The sequence below is a fragment of the Triturus cristatus genome, chromosome 10 (genome assembly GCF_964204655.1).
Source record: "Triturus cristatus chromosome 10, aTriCri1.1, whole genome shotgun sequence".
NCBI classification, from domain to species: Eukaryota; Metazoa; Chordata; class Amphibia; order Caudata; family Salamandridae; genus Triturus; species Triturus cristatus.
Window position 1 is genome coordinate 552,785,845 of NC_140593.1, and position 26,853 is coordinate 552,812,697.

At 43.1% G+C, this 26,853-nt stretch overlaps 1 protein-coding gene across 2 annotated transcripts in view; it reads right to left on the bottom strand.

The window, feature by feature from the left end:
- The window catches only part of LOC146789708 (tetratricopeptide repeat protein 21B-like), a 576,531-nt gene that overhangs the window by 148,178 nt on the left and 401,500 nt on the right, over positions 1-26,853 (bottom strand). For both annotated transcript variants that reach the window (XM_085632041.1, XM_085632042.1), the window contains exon 23: positions 17,010-17,160. In XM_085632041.1, the coding sequence (XP_085488167.1) occupies positions 17,010-17,160 (151 nt within the window). The remainder of the gene's footprint in view (positions 1-17,009; positions 17,161-26,853) is intronic.

Here is a 26,853-nt window from a genome sequence, read left to right on the forward strand (position 1 = left end):
AATAATCCAGTCTTAATTTCTTTTCCTAGGGCACTACTCCCCATCTTTAAAAACTTAAAGATAATGATACACTGCTGCCAATGAAACGAAATATTGGGGGTGTCAGGAATGGAGTTTTTGCTAAAGGAAACATACTTCCCTTTGAAGAAAAAATAAATAAAAAAAGTTAGAACGTGTAATTTCACTTGAACACAACCCACATCATGTCTGCATGTGAACATTATTTCACGTGTGAGTAGCCTGGAGTTCATAAAATAATTTAAAAACCTAATAATGGGAGACAGTGACTGCAGCTATTACACATTGGGAATCCTGGAGTCCTTAGTGAATAAAAAAAAACCTGGAAGTGTATGTATACGTAGACCTTAGTGTAAAGGAGTACATTTCCAACTGCTTTTGATATATTTGTTATGTAGAAGGAAGAACTGTCAATGCGTAAAGCCATGGTTTATGCTCCTGCTAATGAGTTTCTTTTCTGGTATTTTCCGAATTTAGGCTTAGTGTTAATGTAGTGACATATTGAGAGCTGGTGGTTTTAACCTGCTCTGGATTCAATCCTGGATACAAGTGCAACAGCAAGATTCAGACATTCTTCAGCTATGAATGTAGTAAACGACATGATTAAAATTATAGTCTTATAACTCTGTGGAGAGCACAACTGTACAGAATGTTCATACCCATTCTCTTAAGCCACACATGGTTCTGTCTCTAAATAGGTATTCTCATTTCTAAAAAAAAAAAAATGCTTTAAACTGAGGTTAATGCATGAACATGTATTATTTGTCTAACAGATTGTGTCCAAATCTTTCTTGACTTACTCCTTGGAAAGGCATGAAGAGAAACTGAAAGGGTCATCTCAGCAGAAGAGGATCTTAAGGTGACACCTGGTAAAGTATTAAGATCCTCCCACTAAGGGTGCACTTAAGAGGTTGACTAACGTAAAATATAAAATTATTGGAGTTTAGTGGCAGGGCATAATTTGCTATGATAAAAAACTACATCATAAAGTTTTGGCAATCAATAGAAAAGATTTAGAATGTCTCGTCTGAGATAGTTATTCATGTTCTTTTTGTGGTTAGGCACTTCACCACATCCATTTATGCTCAACATTAGGAGAGGTTCTCTTCTCGTTTTGGAGACTGGGAGGTGGATCCTATTTTTGGCAGAGCCTCATAAATAACTTTGCGATCTCCTTGGCTAGAAGGTCCTCAGCATAAATTCAACAAAGAGGATTCGTCAGAGTAAGGATCTTTGTTTAATCCCTGCCTGTTATCGAGTCTACTGAAGATTCTCCAGAACACTTTCTCATCTATGTGTTTTTTCTTTTTACTGAGACTTTAACTTGGTCCTTACAATTTTGTTGTATGGTTGATGCATTCTGGTTCTCCAGTAGCCTTGACCTATGAAGGCCGTGCTCTTTTTGGGCACCACTACTACATTGAAATACCATACTCACACAGCATTACATGCATGTCACAAATCAACATATGTTGATTTGGCCCTTGGGTCACTTCTGGGGTCATGTGTTCAAGCCATGCAGGTCCAGTCTTCCTTCTGGCATCTCAGGCAACGAGGCGGTCCTTCTTCTGATTCCTTACAGGACCAGGAGTATTCTTAAGGGAGGTCTGTGGGATCCACACTGATGCTCTGGGCCAAACTCTCGGTGGAGGACAAGCCTTTGTCTACACCCTCAACCCATTCTGGTCAATTCCTCTAACCCCACTGCGTTTGGTGCCAGCCTGACTAGTGAGACAAAGCAGCAGCAGGCCTGGGTGGGAGGTTCAACTGCCAGTGACAAGTTAGACATTCTTTGAAGCCTAGGAATGGGCTGGGCACATAGCCCAGGCCATACCGTCAAGGGAGGAGTCCCTATCCCTGCTCCCAGGGCCTTTTGTCCACTGTCTCGAAGCAATACACATTTCACCACTGAGGAGTCATCAGTGCTCAGATGACAGGTGGACACTGGTTGGAAAGCCTTTTGACTTAGGAAGGAAAATGACAATATCCTAATTGTGTCAGTTCTAAAATAATAATATAAATTCCAACTTCACCATTAAGTTCGATTTTAAATTCCTCTTAAAATGAGTCCTTGAGCCATTTTTTTTTTTTTAGCTACGCCCAAACTGAAATTAGCACTTGTAAGGAAATGCCTCTTTTCGTATAGTCACCCTCAAGTTTTTCAACGTATGCTGCTGGTTTTTCGACTCTGAGAATGCACTGGGGCCTGCTAACCAGAGCTCAGAGCCAGTGCCCTGACCGTAAAGAGTATATTGAATTGGCTATATGGAATTGGAAATGGCCAACTTACCTGTAAGTCCCTAGTAAATGGTACTCTGGTAGTCAGAGCATGTAAGGTTGAGGGGTTCCCATAGGGCTTGCAGCACTGATTGTGCCACCCTGGAAATCCCTCAAGTAAAGCAAATCCCCCAGTCTGCCACTGAAGACTGGTAAAGCAGTCCTGCATGGCAAGCCCGACTTTTGCCATTTGAAGCAATTGCAAAGTCACCACTTACCCTGGACCAGTGTGCAAGTCACCTCTGTGGCAGGCCTACCGAGCACTAAAGGCAGGGCGCAGCATATGACACAGGATGGACATGGACTTTACATGTCCTGTTAGTAAAACACACAAAACCCTGGTTTTACTAGGAAAAGACTTGGTCGTCCAATTGGCAAGTACAGGATTACATGCTGACCCGTAAGCTATGCTAACTCCTCAATGGTGCGACCAAAGTGAGCACACCAAGGTATCAAACAACTTGTTACATTAATCCCAACTTGTAGCTAAGGTCGAAATTAATGTTACTTGTTGCTGTGTGCAGCTTTAGCAAAGCTGCCACTTTGTTGCCATTTAAAAAGCCTATGCCTTCCTGAGCACATGGAGCCTGCTCGATGAGACAGCTTTCTGCCCTCCTGGAGAGATGTGCCAACAACTCTCAGGAAGGAGAACAATGAGGGATTGCAGGCCAGGGAGGCATCCCCGCCCTCCTGCAGGAAGCCACTTACGTGTTAGCCCCAAAAGGCAGGCTTCAGAGGTGAAGCCACCTTCGAAGAACTGATATAGGAAACCAGAGAGAGGGCTGCCCCATTGTTGAGGTAAACAGGCTGGCAACAGGAGCAGAGAGGGGAAACCAGTTGCAAAACCAGTTTCCCGAGGGACTTGTAACGCTGAGGTAACCACACCCCGTGGGTGGGCTACTGAGGTCTCTACGACCATAGAGGGGTCTAGCCCTCTTGGGAGTGGACAGAATGGTTCATCTTGGGATAGCCAGATGCCACACTCCACAGGAATTGGCCACTAGGTGGGAGAGAACCTGACAGCCCATTGGCTACCAACTGAATCCTGCCCCAAGGGCACTTTGAGCATAAAGAGGGCACCCCTGGAACCTACACCTCAGATCTCAACAGACTTGTAAGAGGACCAAAGAAGGACTGCCGTGCTGCATGAGGGGCAAGAGAAGAGAGGCTGCAGAGGCGATAATTGCACCTGTGGCACCTGGTGACTAGAGAAGAGAGGGACTGTGCCTGCCGTGTCCTGCTCAGGGAGAAGCCGCTCCAGAGCCCAGTCAAACCAAGAAAACCCAAAGGGCCAGCTGACAGACGTCGATCCAGCAACCTGGACCCCCTCATCACCTTCATGTACGAGGAATCCCTGAGGGAAGACACCCATTGATCATGGCGCATCCACAGAATACTGAGAGCATCTTCAGAATCCTTCATCCTTTGCATCAGGCGCACTCCATAGGAAGCAAACGCAACGCAGATAAAGAACCTGGAACTGTTGAAAGATTGAAAATCAATCAAATGATCAATGGAATGCTGAACAATGCAAGCATTCACCCCCAGTCACAAAGATCTGGGTTTAATCCATATTTTTTTTGCTCACCACGCCACCCCAGTTTGGACCCAGCCATATGCAAATCAGTCTTGACCCCGCTCCAACAGGAACAGTCCAGCCTGAACTGCCAAGCCAGGCCCTCCCTGGACTGGACACAAGCATCCTGGCACCAGTTTTGGGGCATCACCCCTAATCAGCCAGGCTAGCTTTAATCCAGAGGCGCAGTGAGCATGGGACCCACGTCTGGGCATACCCTTCCCACTTAGAGCGACAAAAGCAAATGAAACACCAATGGCTGGGTTCAAACGGGAATGGCATGGGGAGCAAAAGAACGATGGATTTAGGCCCAGATCTCTGTACTGGGGTGAATGTATGACATTGTTCTGCATTCTGTCCATCAACTGTTGTTTTTGCATTTGTCACCCCGAGTGGGACGCGTAAGCTCAGACGCAAGTCCTGTGCTCTCCATGCCACTGGAAACAAGCTATCCTGGCTGAAGAGGGGTGCAACCCCGAAACCGGTCCTAGGATGCTTGTTTCCAGTCCAGGGAGGACCTGGCCTGGCAGTTCAGGCTGGACTGTTCCCATTGGGTGCAGGGTCAAGACTGATTTGCATATTGCTGGGTTCAAACTGGAATTGCCTGGGGAGCAAAAAAAAAGCTATGGATTTAGACCCAGATCTCTGTACTGGGGTGAATGTATGACATTGTTCTGCATTCTGTGCATCAATTGTTCTTTTTACTGTTGAAGGACTGCTTCATCTGGGAAGGTAACTGCTCTTGAGGATCCTGGACGGTCTTCCTGACTAGCGCCCTGATGGTGTTGGTCACCCTAAGTACTTCTAACTGACCTCACTGGCACTTCCCTGATTGTTTAATTTGTTGACTTTGCTGAAGGCTGGATTGCGGTTGAGTGAAATTGCTTTAATGTGTTATTGCTTGTAAAATCTGTATCTCTGGAACCCTCCTGTGAATCATTTTTATTCTAGTGTCTACATTGCTAAAAAATATAGTCTATTTTTATAAATTGGTGTTTGGTGTTATATGTAAGTTTCTTCAGCAATTGTTTTTACGCTGTTTAAATGCTTAACACGTATTCCTCTGTCTAAGTGTTGCTGCTCAGTACCACAAATACCCAGGATTGAGCTGAGGGTTTGACAGATGAAAACCAAGTGTCCTAAAAGGTTTGGTAAGTGTATTACATGGTGAGGTTACACTACCACACCATGTAATACACTCAATGTCCTCACAGCAATAAATGTATTCGTGTAAACCAGGGTTTACCTATGAGAGAGACAACCTTGCCACTGTGAAAAAACACTTTGTATGCTTTTCATTATCAAGACATGTAAAAATAAAATTAATACATGTCCTGCTTTTTAAATACTATGCACCCTGCACCATTGTCATTAAGGACATACCTTGGGGGGCACATAGTTCCATGATCAACAAACCAACAGAAAGAAAAAATCTGGGGAGCCCATGCTGGAAGGGAAAATAACCAATAAAGAGAATTGCTCCTTCCTACAGTGCTTTTTAGGTCTTGCCTGATCCAGCGCATGCGCTGGGCTGGCTGAGACATTTTATGTACGGTTTTTCAAAGTGCTGTCTGTGGCCTAAAGCTTGCGTGCATGTGAGCGTGCATGCGCGCAGCCGCCATGTATCTTACCTCTGCAGTGCTTGATCGGTCCTCGATGACTTTCACGGGCCGCGCGGCAGTGTCATTTTCACAGCAGCTCGGCCAATGCTCGTTTTATTTTCTATCATGCTCAAAGTAAAGTTTGCGGTTTTAAGAGGTCCTAGCACAGTGCGGGTGCTTTACTTTAGTCTGAATGCGGCCTTAATTTCCATGAGAATAATTTCTAATAAAAGCTAAGTATTGCCTATCTGCTGTCGGGGGGTATTTTCGGGGGCACTCATTAACATGGACTGGCCGGGCCCTGCTGGCCCCCCTGTGGCTAGGGCCTTGAAGGGCCAGGGAAGTGACAAGGAGTAGAAATTGCAGAAATCAAATCACATAGCAAGAGCCCTCTTTACTCTCTGTCCCTTCCTCTACGATGATATTCCCGAATACCAGGTGTGGCAAGGGCACTGCCAGCGGAGCAGTCAGCGAGCCGTTCGCTGCCTTGGCGTTCTGTACAAAAGGGTTCAGCGCCCAGCGGTTGTGTAACACGGCACCTCCCGAGACTGATAGTCATTCGCTCGGCTCGCTAGGGTGTGGTTTGAAAAAACGCATTTTCCAATGTCAATCTTCAATACATTTTCACTTTCGATTATTTTAAATAATCTAAACAATGCATGGGCTATTTTACAAAACTGGAAAACTCCGTGAAGAATTGTTCATTCAGTGGGTTACTGTTTAAGCCAACAAATATGGTTTAACTCTAGGCATAGGGTCGATGCCGATAGAGAACAAATTAATTCATCACAGCAATTAACAAAAGCAGCGGAGCGGACGGTTGCCAGAGAGTAAGCTTTACAGCATGACAGAATGACTCGGCTGGCAGGTTGTAGCATTCATTTCCCTGAGTTCTACGGCAAGTCATTTTTCACGTGTCTTATTGTTTAGACAAATAAATGTCATATGAAGTAAGCTTATTTACCTTGTAATTTTAGACAGCAGGTTTCATAGATTAGAAAATCTGTGCAAACCACAGTACATTTACATAATCTTTTTGGAATCAAAAACTTTAATATTATAGGTCACTTCTTGTGCTTCACTTTACAATGCACATTATAAGAAGGCAAAATGAAAGAAAATGCAAAATGGATAACATTTCCTTAAAGTATGCAGAATGCACCTGCACAATCACGTTGTAGTAACTTGGTGGAGTGGATTTAGAAAAGGAAAAAATGTCTTCGCAATGCCCCAGGGGTTCTTACTATTATATTAATGCAAAATCTTAATAAAACGATGCTCGCCATAGCACAGGTTCTCAAGGTCCGATACCTGCCCGTGGCCGAGGCTGCGTCATATCAAAGAGAGCCACCTCTGCACTGCTGGCCATCCTCACCGGTGAGGGATGCTTTGTTGTCACTCTTTCAATGCGCCTCGGTTGTCCTCCCCATTCAGCAGTTTGACCCTTTTCTGACCTCTTGCCCCTGACAAACACTTTCTAATGAAGCCCTGCAGCCAGAAGCATTGGATACCCCACCTATGGACATCGCTCATAATTCAGGCCTGCCACAGAAGCACCAGCACTCAACCAGCACAAAGGAAGGTTAACATGCTCTCCTGAGGGGCTAGGGCCACTGAAAGAGATGCCCTGGCTTTTAATTACAAAGGAATGGCGCCAAAATCTCCATAAAGATGTTGGCCTGGCATTCTTTGTTTTTTGTTGCAGTTTTATATAGCGCAAACTCGACCCGAATGTATCGGAGCGCTTTATATGAGCACCATTTACATTACACAAGGATACATTCATGTTTTGATAGGCACGGGGCGATGAAGTAATTTGCCCAGGATCACAGGATGTTGAGCCAAGACTGAACCTGGTTTCCAATCTCCAAAGTCGGGAGATGTGGCGATTGGAAATAGTATCTGCCCTTTTGTTTCTTTAGTTCAGAATTTGTTCTCTTTCTTGCAGATAGGCTGTGAACTGAAATCTTCTGTGAACGGAACATTATTTGTGTTTACATTTCTCATAAAAGCTACTCTTCGGCTGCACACGCTGCTTTGGTTCCACCTGGCGCCATCTTGACAACATCTATATTTGTTTTAGAATGTTTATCGAAGCTGGAAGTCAGCATCAAATGTCACCTAAAACTGTAGGCAAAATGTAAAATCTGAGAATCATTGAATAAATGCCTGGTGGAGATCATGTGCTATTTCTTACTACTGCTTAACAATCTGTATATAATGCAGACCTTGTTTTGTAAGAGGGCAATTTAATGTCTCTTACTACTGGAATATATTAATTTGCTGTGATTAAAATTATTTCTAACTGTTAACACGTTGGGTGAAGCAACCCATAGGCAGAAGAAGGTATGCAATAGTCGACTTTTGGAACTAGGAGACCTGGGCTCTTGAGTTAACAGGTACAGAAGGCCTGAAAATTAATTCTACTAGTGAGCCTGCAGCACTTATTGTGCCATCTACTGAAGTAGCCCCTCAAACCTGTTTCTATCTTGCCATTACAGTCTGTGTTCGCAGTTTTGAACTGCCATTTCGACCTGGCAAAATAAAGCTTTTGTAAGGCCCAAGGCTCCCTTTTAAATACATTTAAGTTCTCTCTAGTGTAGGCCCTAAACAGCCCATAGGACAGACAGAGTGTGTTGCATTAAAAAAGGTGGACATGCACTTTTAAGTTTTCACATGCTCTGGTAGTGAAAAACACCTACATTCGTATTTTATTACTGTGAGGGCAACCTCTCCCATAGAATAATATTTGGTTACCTCATTACATTTAAAAAGTGATAGCGTTTGCATGGGAGTAGGTGGGCAAGTCATGTTTGGTGTCTGAGCAATTGTAATTTAAAACCCTCTTTAATGGGAAAGTCATATTTTAAGTCACAATTCTGAAAATGCCACTTTTATTAAGTTAATAACTTATAGCACATATATTTCACTGTTATCAGCGAACCCAAACATTTATCAATGAATCAAATGAAATCCAAAATAGTCATTTGTTGATTGTGAAACAGTTCATTCTTTACTGTCACAAAAAGTCGAAATTCATAACTTTGTTACAGCAAAATCCCGCTGTGATGATCATATTTTCACGTAAATAATCATTTTCACAATTTCCCAATGCATTTCGGGCTGAAAGCGCAAAGCCGTTCGTCAGGGGAATCTACAAAACATAAATGACAGCAATGTACACAATTGTTCAACCTGTCAAAGAAAACAACTTCTATCAGCATTATAAAGTTAACAATTAAGGCTCATGAATTCGGCAGGACTAGTGCCTCGTTGTAAGAATAAGGTAGTGAAAGTATCAGAATGTCAGGAGTGAAAAACCAAGAAAAAAGATTGAAGATTCCCATCACCACGAGTGTTTTTTGACTGTGCATTAAATATCAACATATGCGTATCAGTACTTCAATTACAGATTGCAGGAAGCCTGAACATAAGGCAAAATGGAAATTGAACAACGTGAGTGAAAACCAAAATGAGGTGTATGACTGAAAACGCCCAGATATGCTAAAAGTTATCTTACCAACGCAAGTCTGTGCCGGATACGGCAATTACTCGACGGAAACCAGATAGCTGAAATGTGAATGAAACACGCAAATAAATACGTGACTTACGAAGATTTACTACGTGCACCTTACCGGTGCGTGAACAAGAGAAGCTTACCCTTAGTTAAGAAACTAGCAGACCATCACCAAAAAGTATCGACTTCACCGGAATAATAGGTGCATCATAGTGCGGAGCGTGCGCGTTATATGTGAAATTCAGTGCAATCGAAAGAGGACTGCGTCGAATAACCACCGTGGCCATATTGAAAGATGAAATGTCAGAAACAGTACTAATGTACATACAAGTGTAGCTAGAAAATCAATAATACAACTCTCGTTACCATCAGGTGATACAAGCAGTACAGTGATCACATATTATATTTAAAAAAATGAATAGTGAAAAACTCATGCTGTACAATAAACTTCACGAATTCAAAAAATAACCTGACATTATATGATTCTTTACACACTATCCCTAAATGACTGCGAAACAATTATAACAACATACATACAGCAGTCATAGATATATAGCACAAGAAACAATATAAACAATATAAACAATAGAGTACCAAGCAGAGAGATGACAGTTATATGCAAAGTAGGTAGTGTGCAGAAAACAATCAGAGAAAACATGCTAATTCAAATTTATTATTTAGCCCCGATGGGGCAAGTGTTTGTAGAAGCCAAATCCAATGTGACTCCCTCTGTGCAAGAATTTTAGACAAGTTTCTCCCTGGAATATCCTCAATAACTTCAAGAACCCCAAATTTGAGCTGAGCTAATGAATGTTTGGAATTAGTCCAGTGTTGTGCGAGCGGGGAACTGATAGTTTTAGTACGAATCCGGCTTTTGTGCTCTGTAATCCGTGTACGGAGAGCACGTTCTGTTTTTCCTACATAGTATAAATCGCATGGACATTTAATAATGTAAACTACGTGGTGACTATTGCAGTTAGCATTAAAGTGTAAATCAATCTTTTTACCTGTTCGTGGGTGGGATAGGCTGCTGCCTACCATTACATTATTACAATGTGAGCAATTCATACATTTAGACATGCCTTTGTGGACCTTCTTAGGTTCGGTTTTACATTTGGTCAAAAGTTCTTTCAGATTCCGTGATCTCTTGTATGCATTGGGAAATTGTGAAAATGATTATTTACGTGAAAATATGATCATCACAGCGGGATTTTGCTGTAACAAAGTTATGAATTTCGACTTTTTGTGACAGTAAAGAATGAACTGTTTCACAATCAACAAATGACTATTTTGGATTTCATTTGATTCATTGATAAATGTTTGGGTTCGCTGATAACAGTGAAATATATGTGCTATAAGTTATTGAATTATCTCTGAAATACGTACACTGGATAGTGTTTTTTGTAGTGCACTCGGTACCTCCAGATACACCTCTGGTTATTTATAGTACTTTTGTATCCAGTGGTCCGCAGAGCCACTTATCCTGGTGCACACATGACCTGAAAAGTTATTTTGAAATTGTAGAATAATGATATATTGTTTGAACTAGAGAACTTTTTTGAGTGCATCACAGCTGCTTTTCTTCCAGTTATTCAATTTTTCTGCATTCAGCTACAGTTGCACCACAAATCTAAGTGTTTTACCGTTAAGCAATCATGTCGTTTGACGACATTGCACATTTGACCGAGAATAGAGCACAAACTAAAGCATATTCTGCTGCTGAAGCAGCTGACATTTATGGTCTCATTAAGGAGGTTAGGACTTTTGACCTGAATTCCGGTCCTATACAGCAACAAGTCCGACAGTTAGAGTACCTGATGCGCAGAGAGATTAATCAGCGCCTGCATGCCACCACTTTAATCCAATATCATAAAGCAAGTCGCATACCCAGGGGACTGCGTTTAGCAATTAAGCCTATGTTATTTAAAATGAACAAAAAGTTTATGGAGAAGTGGTACACTATTTTAAATAAATGTTCCCTTGATCTGATTTTGCTTATTGTAGAAGAACTTTCACTAGTCCTAATTGGTCTAGAAACTGAAATTAAGGAACTTCAGGCTAATCTTGTGTTACGTATGGAGAATGAAGCATGGTCCACTACCCTCACAGATATTAACACGAAACTTGATGTTTACGCCAAAGAAATACATGAGCGAAAAGTGAGAAAATTCCGTCGTGACACAATTGATTATAAGCTGGATGAAGTTTATTCTTGGGCGGAAGTCTATTCTCAGAGACGAAATTGGCAAAAACCAACCACTACATCTTCTGAAGAGAGTATAGCTTCCACTAGTGATACTCAATTATCTCGACCACCTGTTACTGTAAGTGCTCCACCTCCACCCCCTCCGGGTGAGCGTCAATCTCCGGTTCCTAGCACATCCAAGGTGTCTTTTTTGGCCACCAGTCCGGCCTCAAATCAACCACCCACGCAGCCACCGACAGAACATCCCAAACACGTAGAGGTCACCGATTCCACAAAAACAGGGACAAGTCGTCGCACAAAGAAACACTAGTGGTTAACATTTCTTCTAAGTCATTGACTGACAAACAAATTTCAGTACTTAACAAAGGCTGTTCATTCGTACCCACTTTCCAGTCTAGAAACTTGGATTCTTTAATCGCTCTCTACAAATTCACTAGGAAGCTACGTCTAAGACTTTTCTTCTCAACAATTGTTACAGACTCACAGTCAGATACAGAGGTCGAATATCTTGAGTTCAAGCCACGTAGCACTTTTGTGTCCCCCGTTACACACAAGGCTATAGATTTGTTTGAGACTCTTGTCAAACAAGACATATCTAAGTTCATTTCTCGTCCCCAGGGTAATTCAAATCTATCTAAGAGCGAGATTTTTGCTTTGAAATCACTGCAATCTCAGAATACGTTACACTTCACCAAAGCGGATAAAGGTGGCGCTCTAGTGGTCATGGACCTCAGTAAGTACGAGTTAAAGGTAGACCAGATGCTACAAGATCGGTCCACATATTTGCCATTAGAGTCAGATCCCACAGATGAATTTTTGAAGACATTGGATTCTATTTTGTCCCATGCACTAGACATGCAATGGATTACTACTAAAACCAGAGACTATCTATTCACTCAATTTCCAAGAAGGCCGAGCCTGTATATGCTCCCAAAAATTCATAAAAACTTGAACGATCCTCCCTTGAGACCTATAGTCTCGGGATGTGACTCTATTCATGACCCTCTTGGTCGCTATTTGGATACTTTTCTTCAACCAATTGTTCAAAGTTGTCCATCTTACGTTCAAGATACTACTCATTTATTGACAATACTCCAAGACATCCACATCCCCGAAGGTGAACAATTATGGTTATGTACAGTAGATGTTGTTTCTTTGTACACATCTATCCCTCACATGGACGGCATTGAGGCCATTGAATGGGCTTTATTGCGTCAAAATGATGTCAGAGCAAATAAAGTTTTTTTAGTTGAAATTTTGAATTTCTGCTTGTTCCATAGTTACTTTCAGTGGAAGAGCCAATTTTTTCTACAATCCAATGGCACATCGATGGGTTTTTCCGGGGCTCCCAGCTACGCGAACATTTTCATGTTCAAATTTGAAACGGAGCACATTCTTACAGACATCACATGGACTTCAAATCTCCTTTTATACCGTCGATATATCGACGATATATTGATTGTCTGGAGAGGGTCACAGAGTAGCCTTGAAACTAAGATTTTGGCACTCAACCAGATTAATCCTCGAATTCAATTCACACACCTGATTGATTGCTCCAGTATAGCATTCTTGGACGTGCAACTGACTTTATTTGATTCTTCTATCCAGACCACTGTTTTTTTACAAAATCGACAGATCGAAATAATGCGTTGCTGTTTCAAAGCTTTCACCCATGGTCACTAAAACGCCACCTTCCGTACTCACAGTTCCTCAGGATCAAGCGTATCACGTCCGATTCAGAGGTTGGCAAGCAGGCTATTGAAGCCTCTAAGAGTAAATTTCTTGACAGAGGATACCCTTCACAAATTGTTGAACAAGCGGCCACAAGGGCCATAGTGTCTAACCGTGAAGATTTGATCAAGAAGAGAACACCACTTATTGAGAAAAAAAGAGAGGTTTTCGTTTCTACCTATTCGACAGACTCTCACTTGTTAAAAAAAAGTATATTGCAAAGATGGGATTTATTAAAATGTGAGCCAGACCTTCAAGGTCTGTTCACTGAAGTTCCATTGTTCGCATACAAGAGATCACGGAATCTGAAAGAACTTTTGACCAAATGTAAAACCGAACCTAAGAAGGTCCACAAAGGCATGTCTAAATGTATGAATTGCTCACATTGTAATAATGTAATGGTAGGCAGCAGCCTATCCCACCCACGAACAGGTAAAAAGATTGATTTACACTTTAATGCTAACTGCAATAGTCACCACGTAGTTTACATTATTAAATGTCCATGCGATTTATACTATGTAGGAAAAACAGAACGTGCTCTCCGTACACGGATTACAGAGCACAAAAGCCGGATTCGTACTAAAACTATCAGTTCCCCGCTCGCACAACACTGGACTAATTCCAAACATTCATTAGCTCAGCTCAAATTTGGGGTTCTTGAAGTTATTGAGGATATTCCAGGGAGAAACTTGTCTAAAATTCTTGCACAGAGGGAGTCACATTGGATTTGGCTTCTACAAACACTTGCCCCATCGGGGCTAAATGATAAATTTGAATTAGCATGTTTTCTCTGATTGTTTTCTGCACACTACCTACTTTGCATATAACTGTCATCTCTCTGCTTGGTACTCTATTGTTTATATTGTTTATATTGTTTCTTGTGCTATATATCTATGACTGCTGTATGTATGTTGTTATAATTGTTTCGCAGTCATTTAGGGATAGTGTGTAAAGAATCATATAATGTCAGGTTATTTTTTGAATTCGTGAAGTTTATTGTACAGCATGAGTTTTTCACTATTCATTTTTTTAAATATAATATGTGATCACTGTACTGCTTGTATCACCTGATGGTAACGAGAGTTGTATTATTGATTTTCTAGCTACACTTGTATGTACATTAGTACTGTTTCTGACATTTCATCTTTCAATATGGCCACGGTGGTTATTCGACGCAGTCCTCTTTCGATTGCACTGAATTTCACATATAACGCGCACGCTCCGCACTATGATGCACCTATTATTCCGGTGAAGTCGATACTTTTTGGTGATGGTCTGCTAGTTTCTTAACTAAGGGTAAGCTTCTCTTGTTCACACACCGGTAAGGTGCACGTAGTAAATCTTCGTAAGTCACGTATTTATTTGCGTGTTTCATTCACATTTCAGCTATCTGGTTTCCGTCGAGTAATTGCCGTATCCGGCACAGACTTGCGTTGGTAAGATAACTTTTAGCATATCTGGGCGTTTTCAGTCATACACCTCATTTTGGTTTTCACTCACGTTGTTCAATTTCCATTTTGCCTTATGTTCAGGCTTCCTGCAATCTGTAATTGAAGTACTGATACGCATTGAAAAGCGTGGTCATTTCGATCTTCCGGTATGATATGAGCCAGAGTTGGTTTTGAATGCAGCTTCGCGCATGGAGTTGGGAGAGGGCAATTTTTGATTCATTTATTTGTTTTTGGACACATCGTGTTGATATTTAATGCACAGTCAAAAAACACTCGTGGTGATGGGAATCTTCAATCTTTTTTCTTGGTTTTTCACTCCTGACATTCTGATACTTTCACTACCTTATTCTTACAACGAGGCACTAGTCCTGCCGAATTCATGAGCCTTAATTGTTAACTTTATAATGCTGATAGAAGTTGTTTTCTTTGACAGGTTGAACAATTGTGTACATTGCTGTCATTTATGTTTTGTAGATTCCCCTGACGAAGGGCTTTGCGCTTTCAGCCCGAAATGCATTGGGAAATTGTGAAAATGATTATTTACGTGAAAATATGATCATCACAGCGGGATTTTGCTGTAACAAAGTTATGAATTTCGACTTTTTGTGACAGTAAAGAATGAACTGTTTCACAATCAACAAATGACTATTTTGGATTTCATTTGATTCATTGATAAATGTTTGGGTTCGCTGATAACAGTGAAATATATGTGCTATAAGTTATTGAATTATCTCTGAAATACGTACACTGGATAGTGTTTTTTGTAGTGCACTCGGTACCTCCAGATACACCTCTGGTTATTTATAGTACTTTTGTATCCAGTGGTCCGCAGAGCCACTTATCCTGGTGCACACATGACCTGAAAAGTTATTTTGAAATTGTAGAATAATTATATATTGTTTGAACTAGAGAACTTTTTTGAGTGCATCACAGCTACTTTTCTTCCACTTTTATTAAGTTGCCATTTTCTTGTACTAACAATTTGGTACCTGCAGCCTGTTCCTGGGTCACAGGACTAGGTGTAGTTGGCCTGTATGTATTCCCCCCAGTTAGCGTCACAATAGAGGGTCTGTGTTTTGGCAGGATGGGCCATTCTGGCTTAATGGGGGGGGGGGGCAGAGCTGTCACCCTACCCCACTTGCATTGCAAAAGCAGTGGGCCAGCTTACACACAATTGACTTCACATTAGCTTACTGTGCCACCAGAAAGACTTGGACTATGGCAACCAGGAAGAAAGTTCCCGACACCTCTGCAGGGAGAACCACCAGTAACTTATCCCATTTCAAAGTGGGCACCATGTATAACAAGCATTGGCATAGCCAATAGGTCTCACCTTTGGGACCTTATAAGTGTTTAGTTATCCAGCACAATATCCTTGGTGCAAAAACATCAAGTGTTGCATGGCTAAACACTTATAAGGTCCCAAAGGCGAGACCTATTGGCTATGCCAATGCTTGTTTTTTTTTTAGGTCATTTGGGGGAAATCCTTCCCTGCCTGGGTACTCATGAGAAGGATAATTGGAGTCCATCAGCATATTCTTTGAAGACCTTATTCACAAACAGTTTGGCCTCCTGTTCTTTGATGGCCATCAGGTGCATCAATAATCAGAGCAGAGAGCCTGATTTAGATACAGAGGCGTAACGAAACTTGAGGGGGCCCCCCTGCAGGGTACGTTGAGGGGCCCCCTCCAGACTAAATCTGGAGCTCTCTAGCTGAAGTGCGGTGCTGAGGGGGCCCCCTGGAGGTTGGGGCCCCCTTGCACTGCAGGGGCTGCAGGGGCCTGAGTTACGCCCCTGTTTAGATATCGGCAGACGGGTTACTCCATCACAACAGGGATGGATATCCCGTCCGTTGAATCCCATAATATCCCATCGGATTTCGATTTTGGCCGACAAGATATCTGTCCCCATTGGCAACGATTGACCCATCCGCAAATATCTAAATCAGGCCCAGAGTCTAAACACCATAAACACGTGTCCAAGTATTTTTTGTGGCACCTATGACAGGGCGCGAATCACAAGATCTTAGGGTGAGGTATTAGAACTAAATGTGAAAAGCACTAGAATTATCCATCAGATAAGACTATTATGACTGAGTGATAATCCAGTAAAGTGAAGGGCAAGTTGGAAGGTTCTTGCACATATTGTTTGGCTGAGTATTTCATAGCTCCATCATAACAACTACACAAGCCAGGCCAAATGCAAAGGTTCTGTATTTGAATGGTTTCCCATCCAAAGTAATTTTATGCACTGCACAAATTTCAAATGCATTCAGCACAGTTGCATAAAATGTGTCGCTACAACATAAGTAAATGTAGAGTCTCAGCTCATGGTGCTAAGTATTTTGCTTTGCAGTTTCCACAAAATAAATCCTTCTAAAAGAGAATTTTTGTTTTAGGCAATCTGTTTCTTACACTTTATACCCTGCCAAATTCACAAATGAAATTTCAGGCCGATACAGGAATTAGGGGACATCAATACTGCCACATCTTGTTCATGATGTGACAAAAAATTACATTTTTCAGTTAATTTCTTAAAGGATTTTTAATTTAAACATAGGTTATTATTACATTTCTGTCACCAATTGCAAATATAATTTTACGTTTCAAGGATATTATCTGAAGAAAGTTACCAGCAGCAAAGGCCTTTGCAGTAGTTAAAACCTGGCTCCATCGGAATTCGGGACGATTTGGCTAATGCCAAGTCAAAAAAGGTTGGGGCTTCGTCAAGTTTTCCACTTCTTCTCAGCAGATCAGTTAGCTTGCTCAGTACTATGAAGTTGTCTATAAAAAACAACATATCAAATTACAGCACAGACGCTAAGGTCAGATAGCACACTACAAACAAACGTGACCATCCAGAAGCAACGTAAGACAGCATATGATCATTATGCACACTTGTAAATTAGAGTGTTATCCTTAAGAAAGGTAGTACACATTCTGGTTAAGAATCTGATCTGTTTTCATAGCAATAACATTTATTAGGAAAGTGGATTCCATCAGCACCGATTTAAATGACTCAATAAGCATTTAAATGAGGAAAACATCTCATAAAAATATGCTCAGTTCCTGGCAATCTCCCAGCCTCATTCTCTACAGCCAGCTGTTAGCGGTCAGCTTTCTCCTTCATTATCACAAAATTGTTTCTTCTGAATTACACAAGCTTTTGTTATCCCTCTCAGCATCACACCTATCACATTTGTGGTGCCAGCGAGGATTATCATGTTTTCCTTTACTTGCTTTAGACAACTCTCATTCAAGATTGATTTAGTGAAATTGTAACATTGTAGCTACCTGCAATTTGAGCGCTTGCTTATGTATGACTGTAGGAAGGTAGGATCTTTCTGCATGGTTACCCCCACTTCTTGCATTGTGTTGCTATATTTTTCTGATTAGTCTGACTGGGATCCTGCTAATCAGGACCCCAATCTCTGTGCTTCTTCCCTAGACATGGTGAGTACTTAGGTACACCCCAGATTGCCTGCTTATGTACCCTTGTAAGTCCCTAGCATATGGTACTTAGGTACCCAGGTCATAAGTACACCAGGTGTCCCCCATGGGCTGAAGCATGTATTATGCCAGCCATGGGAGACCACTCAAATTGTGACTACTGGCCTGCCATTGCAGCTTGTCTAAGTTGGTGCTAGCACCACTTACGACCAATATAAGATTCCTTATATCGGAGGTCACTGCACTTAAAACCTAGAAGTCACCCCTACGGCAGGCCTTTCAATCCTGAAGGCAGAGTGCTCGCTTATAAGTGTGAGGGTGCCGCTGCATGAGCAGGACACTGCTACAATCCACAGAGTCCATTCTCCCGGGTTGTAAGTGCATCAGCCATTACGATATATAGAGTGACCATGCGTCATTACATGATGGCTAACTCTAAACTAGCTGTAACCCTGTTGTGTTTGTTATCAAACATTATGGAATCATACACAAACACATGATTTCATGGACTGTAAAGCTCCTCCGGGAAGCTTTGAGTGCTCCCGGTACCCGATTCTGCTCTCCTACTGAGCCAAGCTCGAGTAGGGGAAGGCAGGACAATACGTTTCCTGTCATGGGAAGGTGTGACTACCTCCCAGACAGGACTTAGTGTATTGGGACAGCGTAGGGGCGCTTGCCAGCACCACTAGACTGCGTTGAAGAGCACATTTGGTGCCCTTCTTGCATACTCCTGTTGAAACCAGTTCAGGGAGCCATTGGCTCCTGCTCTGGCGTGACACTGGACAAAGGACATGGAAGTATCGTCCCCATTGCCTAGCTCCTCCTGTGGGAGGGTCCCCTGAATCATCCCAACCCTTTCCTTAGGGAACTTAAGGGCTTACCTGTGGATAGTTCCTTAGATTTGTTGTGGGACAAGATTCAGATCCGCAACCACTTCATCTTCAACCGTCTGGGCACTTTGGACTTCGCTTTGGGAACTGAGACTGCTTCTGGGAAGACTCCTACTGCCCCTGGTCTCGTCATCCAGCCAGTGCTCTATGTCATCTGTGCCTGTGCTCCATACAGTTTCTTCTACAGGCCTGTGCACATCCAAGACACCTGAAGGAATCTCCCTTGAAGTGAAGATGTCACTACTCTGCATCCAACTGCACCGCAACAAAGCTGACCGGTCTGCTGTTCCTTAGCTTCTACGGACTACGAAAGGTTCAGCAACACAAGTGGTGGTTCTGCAACTCCCTCGAGGCCTGCACTGTTTTCATAGCATGTTTGAAGCCAGTATCCCTCGTTGGAACAGCTGGAGCAGTACCCCTGTGCATCACATCGACTTGCCGTTGCCAAGGCTTGTTGACTCTCTTCACCAGAGATCTTCAGGCTCCAAGAACCTCCAGCCTCAAAAATCTCCTGCAACCAAGATATTTGCCTGCACTGCATCCTCTGCACAGCGGACCTTCATCCTTTGGTGAGCTGCTCAAGGTCCTCATGCGACTCCTGTGCCTTCGACCCGTGGGTCCTTTTAAGGGTCTTCTTTGGCTCCAGTGGGCTCCTCTGCTTGCTCGGGCCTGCTCTGACTTACCTGCTTGTGGTGAGTCACTTTGATGGTACTGACACTGCACCTTCTTCGACTACTACGTTGGTTGCCGTTGCCAAGGCTTGTTGGTGCCCCTGTCGGGCACTGACCATCTGGCTCTTGACATTCGATGTGGGACAGCTTGTGAATGGCTCCTACTCTTCCACTGTGTCGTCTGATCCACACAGATGCAACTTCAAGGGCACCGCCAATTCACCTGCAGCTCCGACAGCGATGGGCATTCGTCTTCCGTGCCTCCTGGTCACTGAGGGGCATAGAGTCTGTCCCCTCTGCTTGCAGGTACCTCATACTGAATCCACCTTCAGGTTCCACCAGACTCTTTCACCTTCTTTGCGAGTAGCATCTTCACTGAAGTCCTCCATTGTGGTCTACAGCAGTTTCCGACGTCACCTCTCACCTATGCACCCGGCTTCCCTGGTGTAGGTATCCTGATTTCTGGGGTATCCACGGGTGGGGTGCCTCTCAAAACTTCCATCTTCCACTGGGTTTCTTCAGGGTCTTCTGGGAAGAGTCCTTCTATAAAACTGCAACGGCAACTCACCCATTGACTTGTATTGAGCATGCGGTAGTGTTTCCACTCTGCACACGGCCTTTGTTGGGTTCCTGGGTACTTGCCTTGGGTTGTTCCTTGGGTCCCCAGCTCTTCTTAATCTTCTGGGTCCAGTCTCGACTTAAGTCGTGGTTCGAATTCCACTATTTTAGTATATGGGTTGGTCTCCCCTTAGAGACCACTGTGTTTTTGTGCTACTTACATGTTCGATTATCCAAGTATTGTGTGCATTGTGGTTATAAACTCGGGTACGATTGTTAGTGAGTTTTTATAACAAATACATATTTTTAGAACTACACTGTGTGGTTCTTTTTCACTTAACCTACACCATAAGATTAAGTACTGATAAAACAAGCTGCTTTACCCTCCTTCTGGACTAAGCCTGAAGGCTGCTCTTCACAGCTACTACTTGGAGAGCTTTCTAAGTTTGTCTAAGACCACTAAAACCACCATAAGGGCTGTCTGGATTAGTGCATGGTGTTACACTTTACATAAGTGAGCACCATATACTAAGCCAGCCTCCTACAATGACTTATTGTTGTTTCGTTGACACATGATAATAAAATGGAAGACACAACTGAAATGGTTATTTCTGTTTTAAAAAATATCACTAGTAAGACAGCCACATAAGTGGATGTTTTTATTTTTTATTTCAAGCATATGAAGGCCACATTTAGGTGACTGCTCATTTCCTTTTTTCTATTTATATATTTGTGACATGAGCTTGCAATAAAATATAATACCAAAAATAACCATTGTAACAGTTTGCCAAGGCCAGACGGATTCGCTTTGGCAACATGTTTTAGAATTTAAGCAAATCAACAAAATTATCTCCATCCACAGGATTGCTTTTTTTCCTCTGCATTCAGTTTTTTCTTGTTAGGTTCTTTCTGACTTATGGTAGGTTAAAATTATAAACTGGCACATAAAATGCCTAAACTGGTATGAGAAAAAAACAAAATTGAGTCTTTCAGACTTTAAGGAATTTAAAGGCTAATATGATATGACAAGTCACCAACAGAGATCGAAAGTGGCTATTGGCAAGATGGAACAATTTATGACTACGATAAAAAAAAAAAGCGAAACCAGACTACTCTCAAATTGCAATCACTGGGCCGGGTGGCTCATGGTCGCTAAATAAGTTACTAAAAGGTGTAGGAGTGGCCCAAATCAGGAATAAAATAAAAGACAGCTTATCGTGGTCAGGATAAAAGCTGCTGGCCTAGATAGTTATCCTCCTAGGATGACTGTACCGAGGAGCTTTTAAAACCATAATATAGGGAGGGAATTTTGATATGCTTGAGCATCAGGTGGACAAAAACAGGGATAGACAATAAGCGTTAGGAGGTAAATGGGAAATGTGCATGGAGAAATTTGTCGAGAGAGTCTGATGTATTGGATATTTGGTGATTACAACATTAAGGTCTTCGGGAATATACTTACCATGGTCATTTTTCTGAAACAGACCGTTTTTTGCTTAGTGTAGCACAGATGTAAGTAATCAGGAATAAACACAATGGGTTGTTGTCTGACTGTGCTAAGGTGTAACAAACACTAAGTAAAGTAAGTAAGTAAAACCTTCATAGAGCACATGAATGCCGGGGTGTCTTGGCGCTGAATGTAACGTGTACGGTTTCATGGAGGGCAATGATTCATTTCCCTATGAGGGGAATAGCCAGGTCTTAAGCATTTTCCTAAACAGGGGTCTAATAGGTTGTAACCTAGTGGCGACCGGCAATTCATTCCAGAGCTGAGCCACCTGACAGGAAATACTTCTAACCCCCCCCCCCCCCCCATCTGGCCCTATGGATTTTGAGGACCTGAACTAGTCCTTTGTTGGCAGATCTAAGATGTGCCGTGGGCAGTACCATCAGAAGAGTTTCTGCATATCCGATGACCCTCCACCATACAATACTTAATGCACCAAGCATAGAGCCTTGAATTTGATGCAGTGCTTAACCGGAAGCCAATGAAGCTCCCTAATTCTGCTGGAAATAGGATGGTATTTGGGAATGTTGAGCAGCACTCGTGCTGCAGCGTTCTGTAAAGATTGAAGTTTTACTAATTGGCACTTGTCAATGCCCAAGAAATGCCCATTGCAGTAGTCAATTCTTGAAAGAATTATTGCGACTACTACGGTTTTCCTGAGATCCAGGGGAATAACATGTAGGTCTTGCCAATTCCAAAGCCTGAAGCTGGAATATAAGCACATAGGCCCTAGGATATCTGACCCATGTAAGGGGAAACGCCCCCCTAATGCAGTTATTTACTCCCAAACTTCTCCAGAAAATACTATTAGCAGTTCTGTCCATAGCTGGAACCGCTTCTTAAGCAATGTTAGATCCTTGCCTAAGCACGCAGTAGATGTTTGGGACCTACTCACCTCAAAGAACCCCGATATAGGATTCTTGACGGAAACCTGGCTTAAACCAAGCTCCACCCCCGCTATTGCAGTGGCACTCCGAAGGGCTACCGCACTCAAAGGCTGGATAGACAGTCCAAAGTGGGTGGAGGTTTAGCCATCATTCATAAAGACTCCATTAAAGTAGCTATGCTCGAGCAACGCTGCAATGAAAAATTTAAATCTTAGTCTTTAGAAAGGATCTGCTATCACAACATAGTTGGAAAGGTGCCCTTGTATACCGGCCTCCAGGTCCACTTTTGGATTTCTCGCTCCAACTTATGGAATTAATAGCTCCTCATGTCATCTCCACTAAAAATGTTCTACTCCTGGGAGATTTCAACGTACATAGTGAGTGTACCACAAATCAGGCTTAGCCACTCTAGATCTTGGTAAGATCAACGACAGCCCCACACATTCAGCAGGACATACATTAGATCTTATTCTTACTAACTCTCCCAACATCTTCTGTAAAATTCCCTGCCCACTTACATGGAAGGACCATGCGTTAATTTACTTTCAAATCAAGGGCCCCAGGGTTCACGACACTCCACCTTTGGCTCCCCACAATCTTCGCAGACAGTGACACAAAATCACCCCGGATCATTTTCTGGATACAATTCCAGCATCTTGGAACCTTGAGTTAGATAATGTTGAGGAATGCCTGGCTCGCTACAACTCTACAATAAAAACGGCCATTGTTCATCTGGCCCCTCTGAAACAATACCCTAGTTCAGCCGGACACCCCCAGGCAGTGTGGTTCTCATCGGACCTACAGCCAGAAAAACGTCTGTGCAAGACTCTGGAAAGGCGTTGGCGCCGTTCCCATGATGTACAGGATAAGAGAGATATAAGGCCGCTCTGACCCAATATCACAAAAACATAAAAATGGCAGGTAGAGCCCATATTCCGCTACAGCTCAATCAGGTAGGTAATGCCCCCAAAGTCTTATACCAAATTCTTAAAACTTTCACTAATTGGAAGGCTTGCAATATTGAGGCGGCCCCCTCACAAGCACTCTATGATAACTTAGCAATACAGGAGGGGGGTGGGTGCACACTGCTTCACACTCCAGCACTCAGTTCACCCCGATGCATCATAATAAATGCAGTGCATCATAACACTTTCTTTAGTGTAAGGCTTTCGTTTTTCACCCTGGTTGGTGCAGCCAGTGCTGTGTATCTCTAGTGATATACAGCAATGTCTGCACCAACTTTGGTGAAAAACTCCAGCTAATTGTAAAGTAAGTTTGAACCGTGTACTGCATTTACCAGGATGCAAAGAGGTGAACTGTGCTGGGACTGTGAGGCAGTGTGCTCCCAACCCCCATTAAATTAGCAATACATTTTACACAGAAAACTGAGCTGATTTATGATCAAATCACCTAATCTGGGAGCCCTTACATTGATTTTGTATCCTGCTGCTCCTCTGCCCCGACTAAGGTGCAGCCGTTGGAAAATTCCCCCCCCCCCTCACCGAAGGTGATGTGGAGTTGCTGTTGAATACAATAAAATCAGGCTCCCCTCTGGATATTATTCCAGCCAAAATTTCCACTCAGCTCTCCAAACCTCTATTCCCCCAATCTGCTCCATCATCACTCTGTCAAGGAGAGAGGGTTAACTTCCCGCTGAATGGAAGGCGGCACAAATAATTGCAATCTGCAAGACCATCAAAGCACCCATGGAGGACTTGTCCAACTTTCGACCAATTTCTCTTCTACCTCTCCTGAGTAAGATATTGGAAAAACACATCAACAAACATCTATCTGACCATGTCGAATCCACGGGATGCCTTGATCCATCTCAGTCTGGATTTAGGCCTAGGCACAGCACAGAGTCGGCTTTGATTGCTGTTACCAACAACATCAGGCAGTCCCTGGACAACGGACATGCAGTACTACTTGTACTGCTTGATCTATCAGCCGTCTTCGATACGGTGTCTCGTCAGATCCTGCTCAGGAGACTTAAAGAGGTTGGAATCCAAAGACAAGCCTTTCAGTGGATGTCGAGCTTTCTCTCCCTCTGAACTCAGACTATTAACCTAGGCCCCTTCCGCTCGAAAATCATGGGACTGATTAAGGGAGTGCCACAGGGCTCCTGTCTCAGTCCCACTTTATTTAACATTAATGTTGCTCCCCTACCGGATTTACTCAGGAAGTTGGGCTTTACACCAATGTCGTACACTGATGACACTCAGCTTTTATTCTCATTTAACAAATCCCCTCCCAAGGCCCAATCTGCCTTCTTGGAAGGTATGATTGACATAGCTAGCTGGATGAGGAACAATTTCCTCCAGCTCAGCGCAGGGAATAACGAGATTTATGCTGTTTGGAAATGCACCACTGCTGTGGTCCCCAAATTGGTGGCCGGAGGATCTATGCGGCCCTCCGGAGCCCAAGACTGTGGTCAAGAACCTTGGCATACACTTAGACCAGGAACTGAACATGAAAGAGCATGTTGCAACCACCGCAGGGTCCTGCAGCCATGTACTTGGCCTGCTACGGAGAGTCTTCCCCTTCCTCCCATTGTCTACACGGAAAACTCTCATTCAGGCATTAGTGCCGAGCCGCCTGGATGACTGTAATGCTCTTCTGATCTCAGTTAATGAGTCCTCGCTGAGCAGATTATAAGTAGTCTAAAACACTGCGGCTCGCCTCGTCTTGAACGCTCCCCCTCGAACTGCCTCTCTTCCTCTCCTACAGCAACTTTATTGGCTCCCGGTACGCAAACGAGTCAAATTTAAATTTTGTTGTATTGTGCACATAACCTTGAACGGCAAAGGCCCCAGCTATCTTATAGGGAAATTCAACTATTACACACCTTCTAGGCCACTCCACTCAGGAACTAAATCTTTGTTTCCTATACCGCATTTCAAAATATGTGACTGGGTGGGAAAGCTTTCTTTGATCTAGCCCCTTTCTACTGGAATCCACTCCCTATCCATCTGTGGCAATGCCCTGATCTCCTTCAATTCAGAAGGCTCCTTAAAACTGCATTGTTTAACCTGTACGTCCATGGCCTACAGCAGCTCCTCCATAGCATGGAGATACCCCTTCGGGGGTGATTCAGGTGCTTTATAAATTAAAGGCAACATTTTGAGCAGGGTTTTTAGTAAAAAGAAGCAGAAGGATGCCAAGAGATTGATCTGACCTGAAAAGTTTAGTTGGTCATCGAACATGAATCCCAAGTTCCTAGATTTTACCGACTGGTCAGGGCAGCGACCTGCTTCTACTGACCACCATATTTGGTTCCAGAGAGGAGGCCAGTTTCCAAACTCCATGACCTCCGTATTATCTGTATTCGATTTGACATTTGGCGAGTTCCCAACAGGCTTGTGGGGGGTTATTTTTCCCTTTTGAGGGATTAAGCAAGGGGGCCAATGAAAAAGTGGCTCTAGTGACTTCAGTAACTGAGTCTAATGAATTATTATTCCTCTTGGGAGGACAGAGCGGGTGTGATAGTGGGAGTGCTTGTAGTCTCCCTGACCGTTAATGAAAAGTTGCAGGAACTGCACTGAAATGGGAGGTAGTCCCTTTTCCCCAACCTGAATAGGGGAGTTACACCACTTATTGTAGGCCAGTAGCTGTTCCCTAGTGTAATCTGGCAGGGAAAACAGGCAGGGGACCTGGCGCATGACCCATTCCCGCACTGACTGGCACAGACGGGCTTGCCTGTGGCACGCCCGCTGCGCGGTCGTGCCAGCATGCTCATTTTATCCCCTGCGTGCTGAAACAACTAGCACGCTGACCTTGTAAAGGGCAGGCCCGCTTTTACATAGGTTTATCACAAAAAAGCAGCACCCCATGAGGTGGTCGTTCAAAAGAAAGTTTTGAACAATAATGGATGCTTATAACTCCTCAAAACTGAAGCACGTATATTGTGGCCCTGTAAATGAGAGATCTGCAAACCTTTTGGTGGTATGATTATGTCGAATAAAGCTTGTTTGACTGACTGACTGAAAATCTGATCTCAGAAATTAAGAGCCTCGAAAAAGAGCTGGTGGATGATGTACACTGTAGTCGAGGGGCGGAGTGGAAGCAAAGTCTTCCCAAGACAAGAGAATTAAAGTTCGAATAGATTATTGGGCAAGAGGTCTAAGTAAACCACACAGAATGAAAGTCGCAAACCACAATAATAACAAGCATTGGCATAGCCAATAACGCTCGCTTTTGGGACCTTATAAGTGTTTAGCCATGCAACAGTTGCATAACTAAATACTTATAAGGTCCCAAAAGCGAGACCTATTGGCTATGCCAATGCTTGTTTCTGTTTATTACTGCTCTGTAGTAATGGCGGTCCCCAGGTGCCACCATTACTACAAAGGAGTAATAAACAGGAAAAAAAACCTGGCTCACGGAAAACATCAAAGTGGCCATGCGGCCGTGAAAGGGGTCGCAATCGCGATCAAACATCAAAGCGGCCGTGCGGCTGCGAAAGTGAGGCGCGCGCGCCCGCGCACATGCACTGTAGCTCTATGCTACAGTGGTAG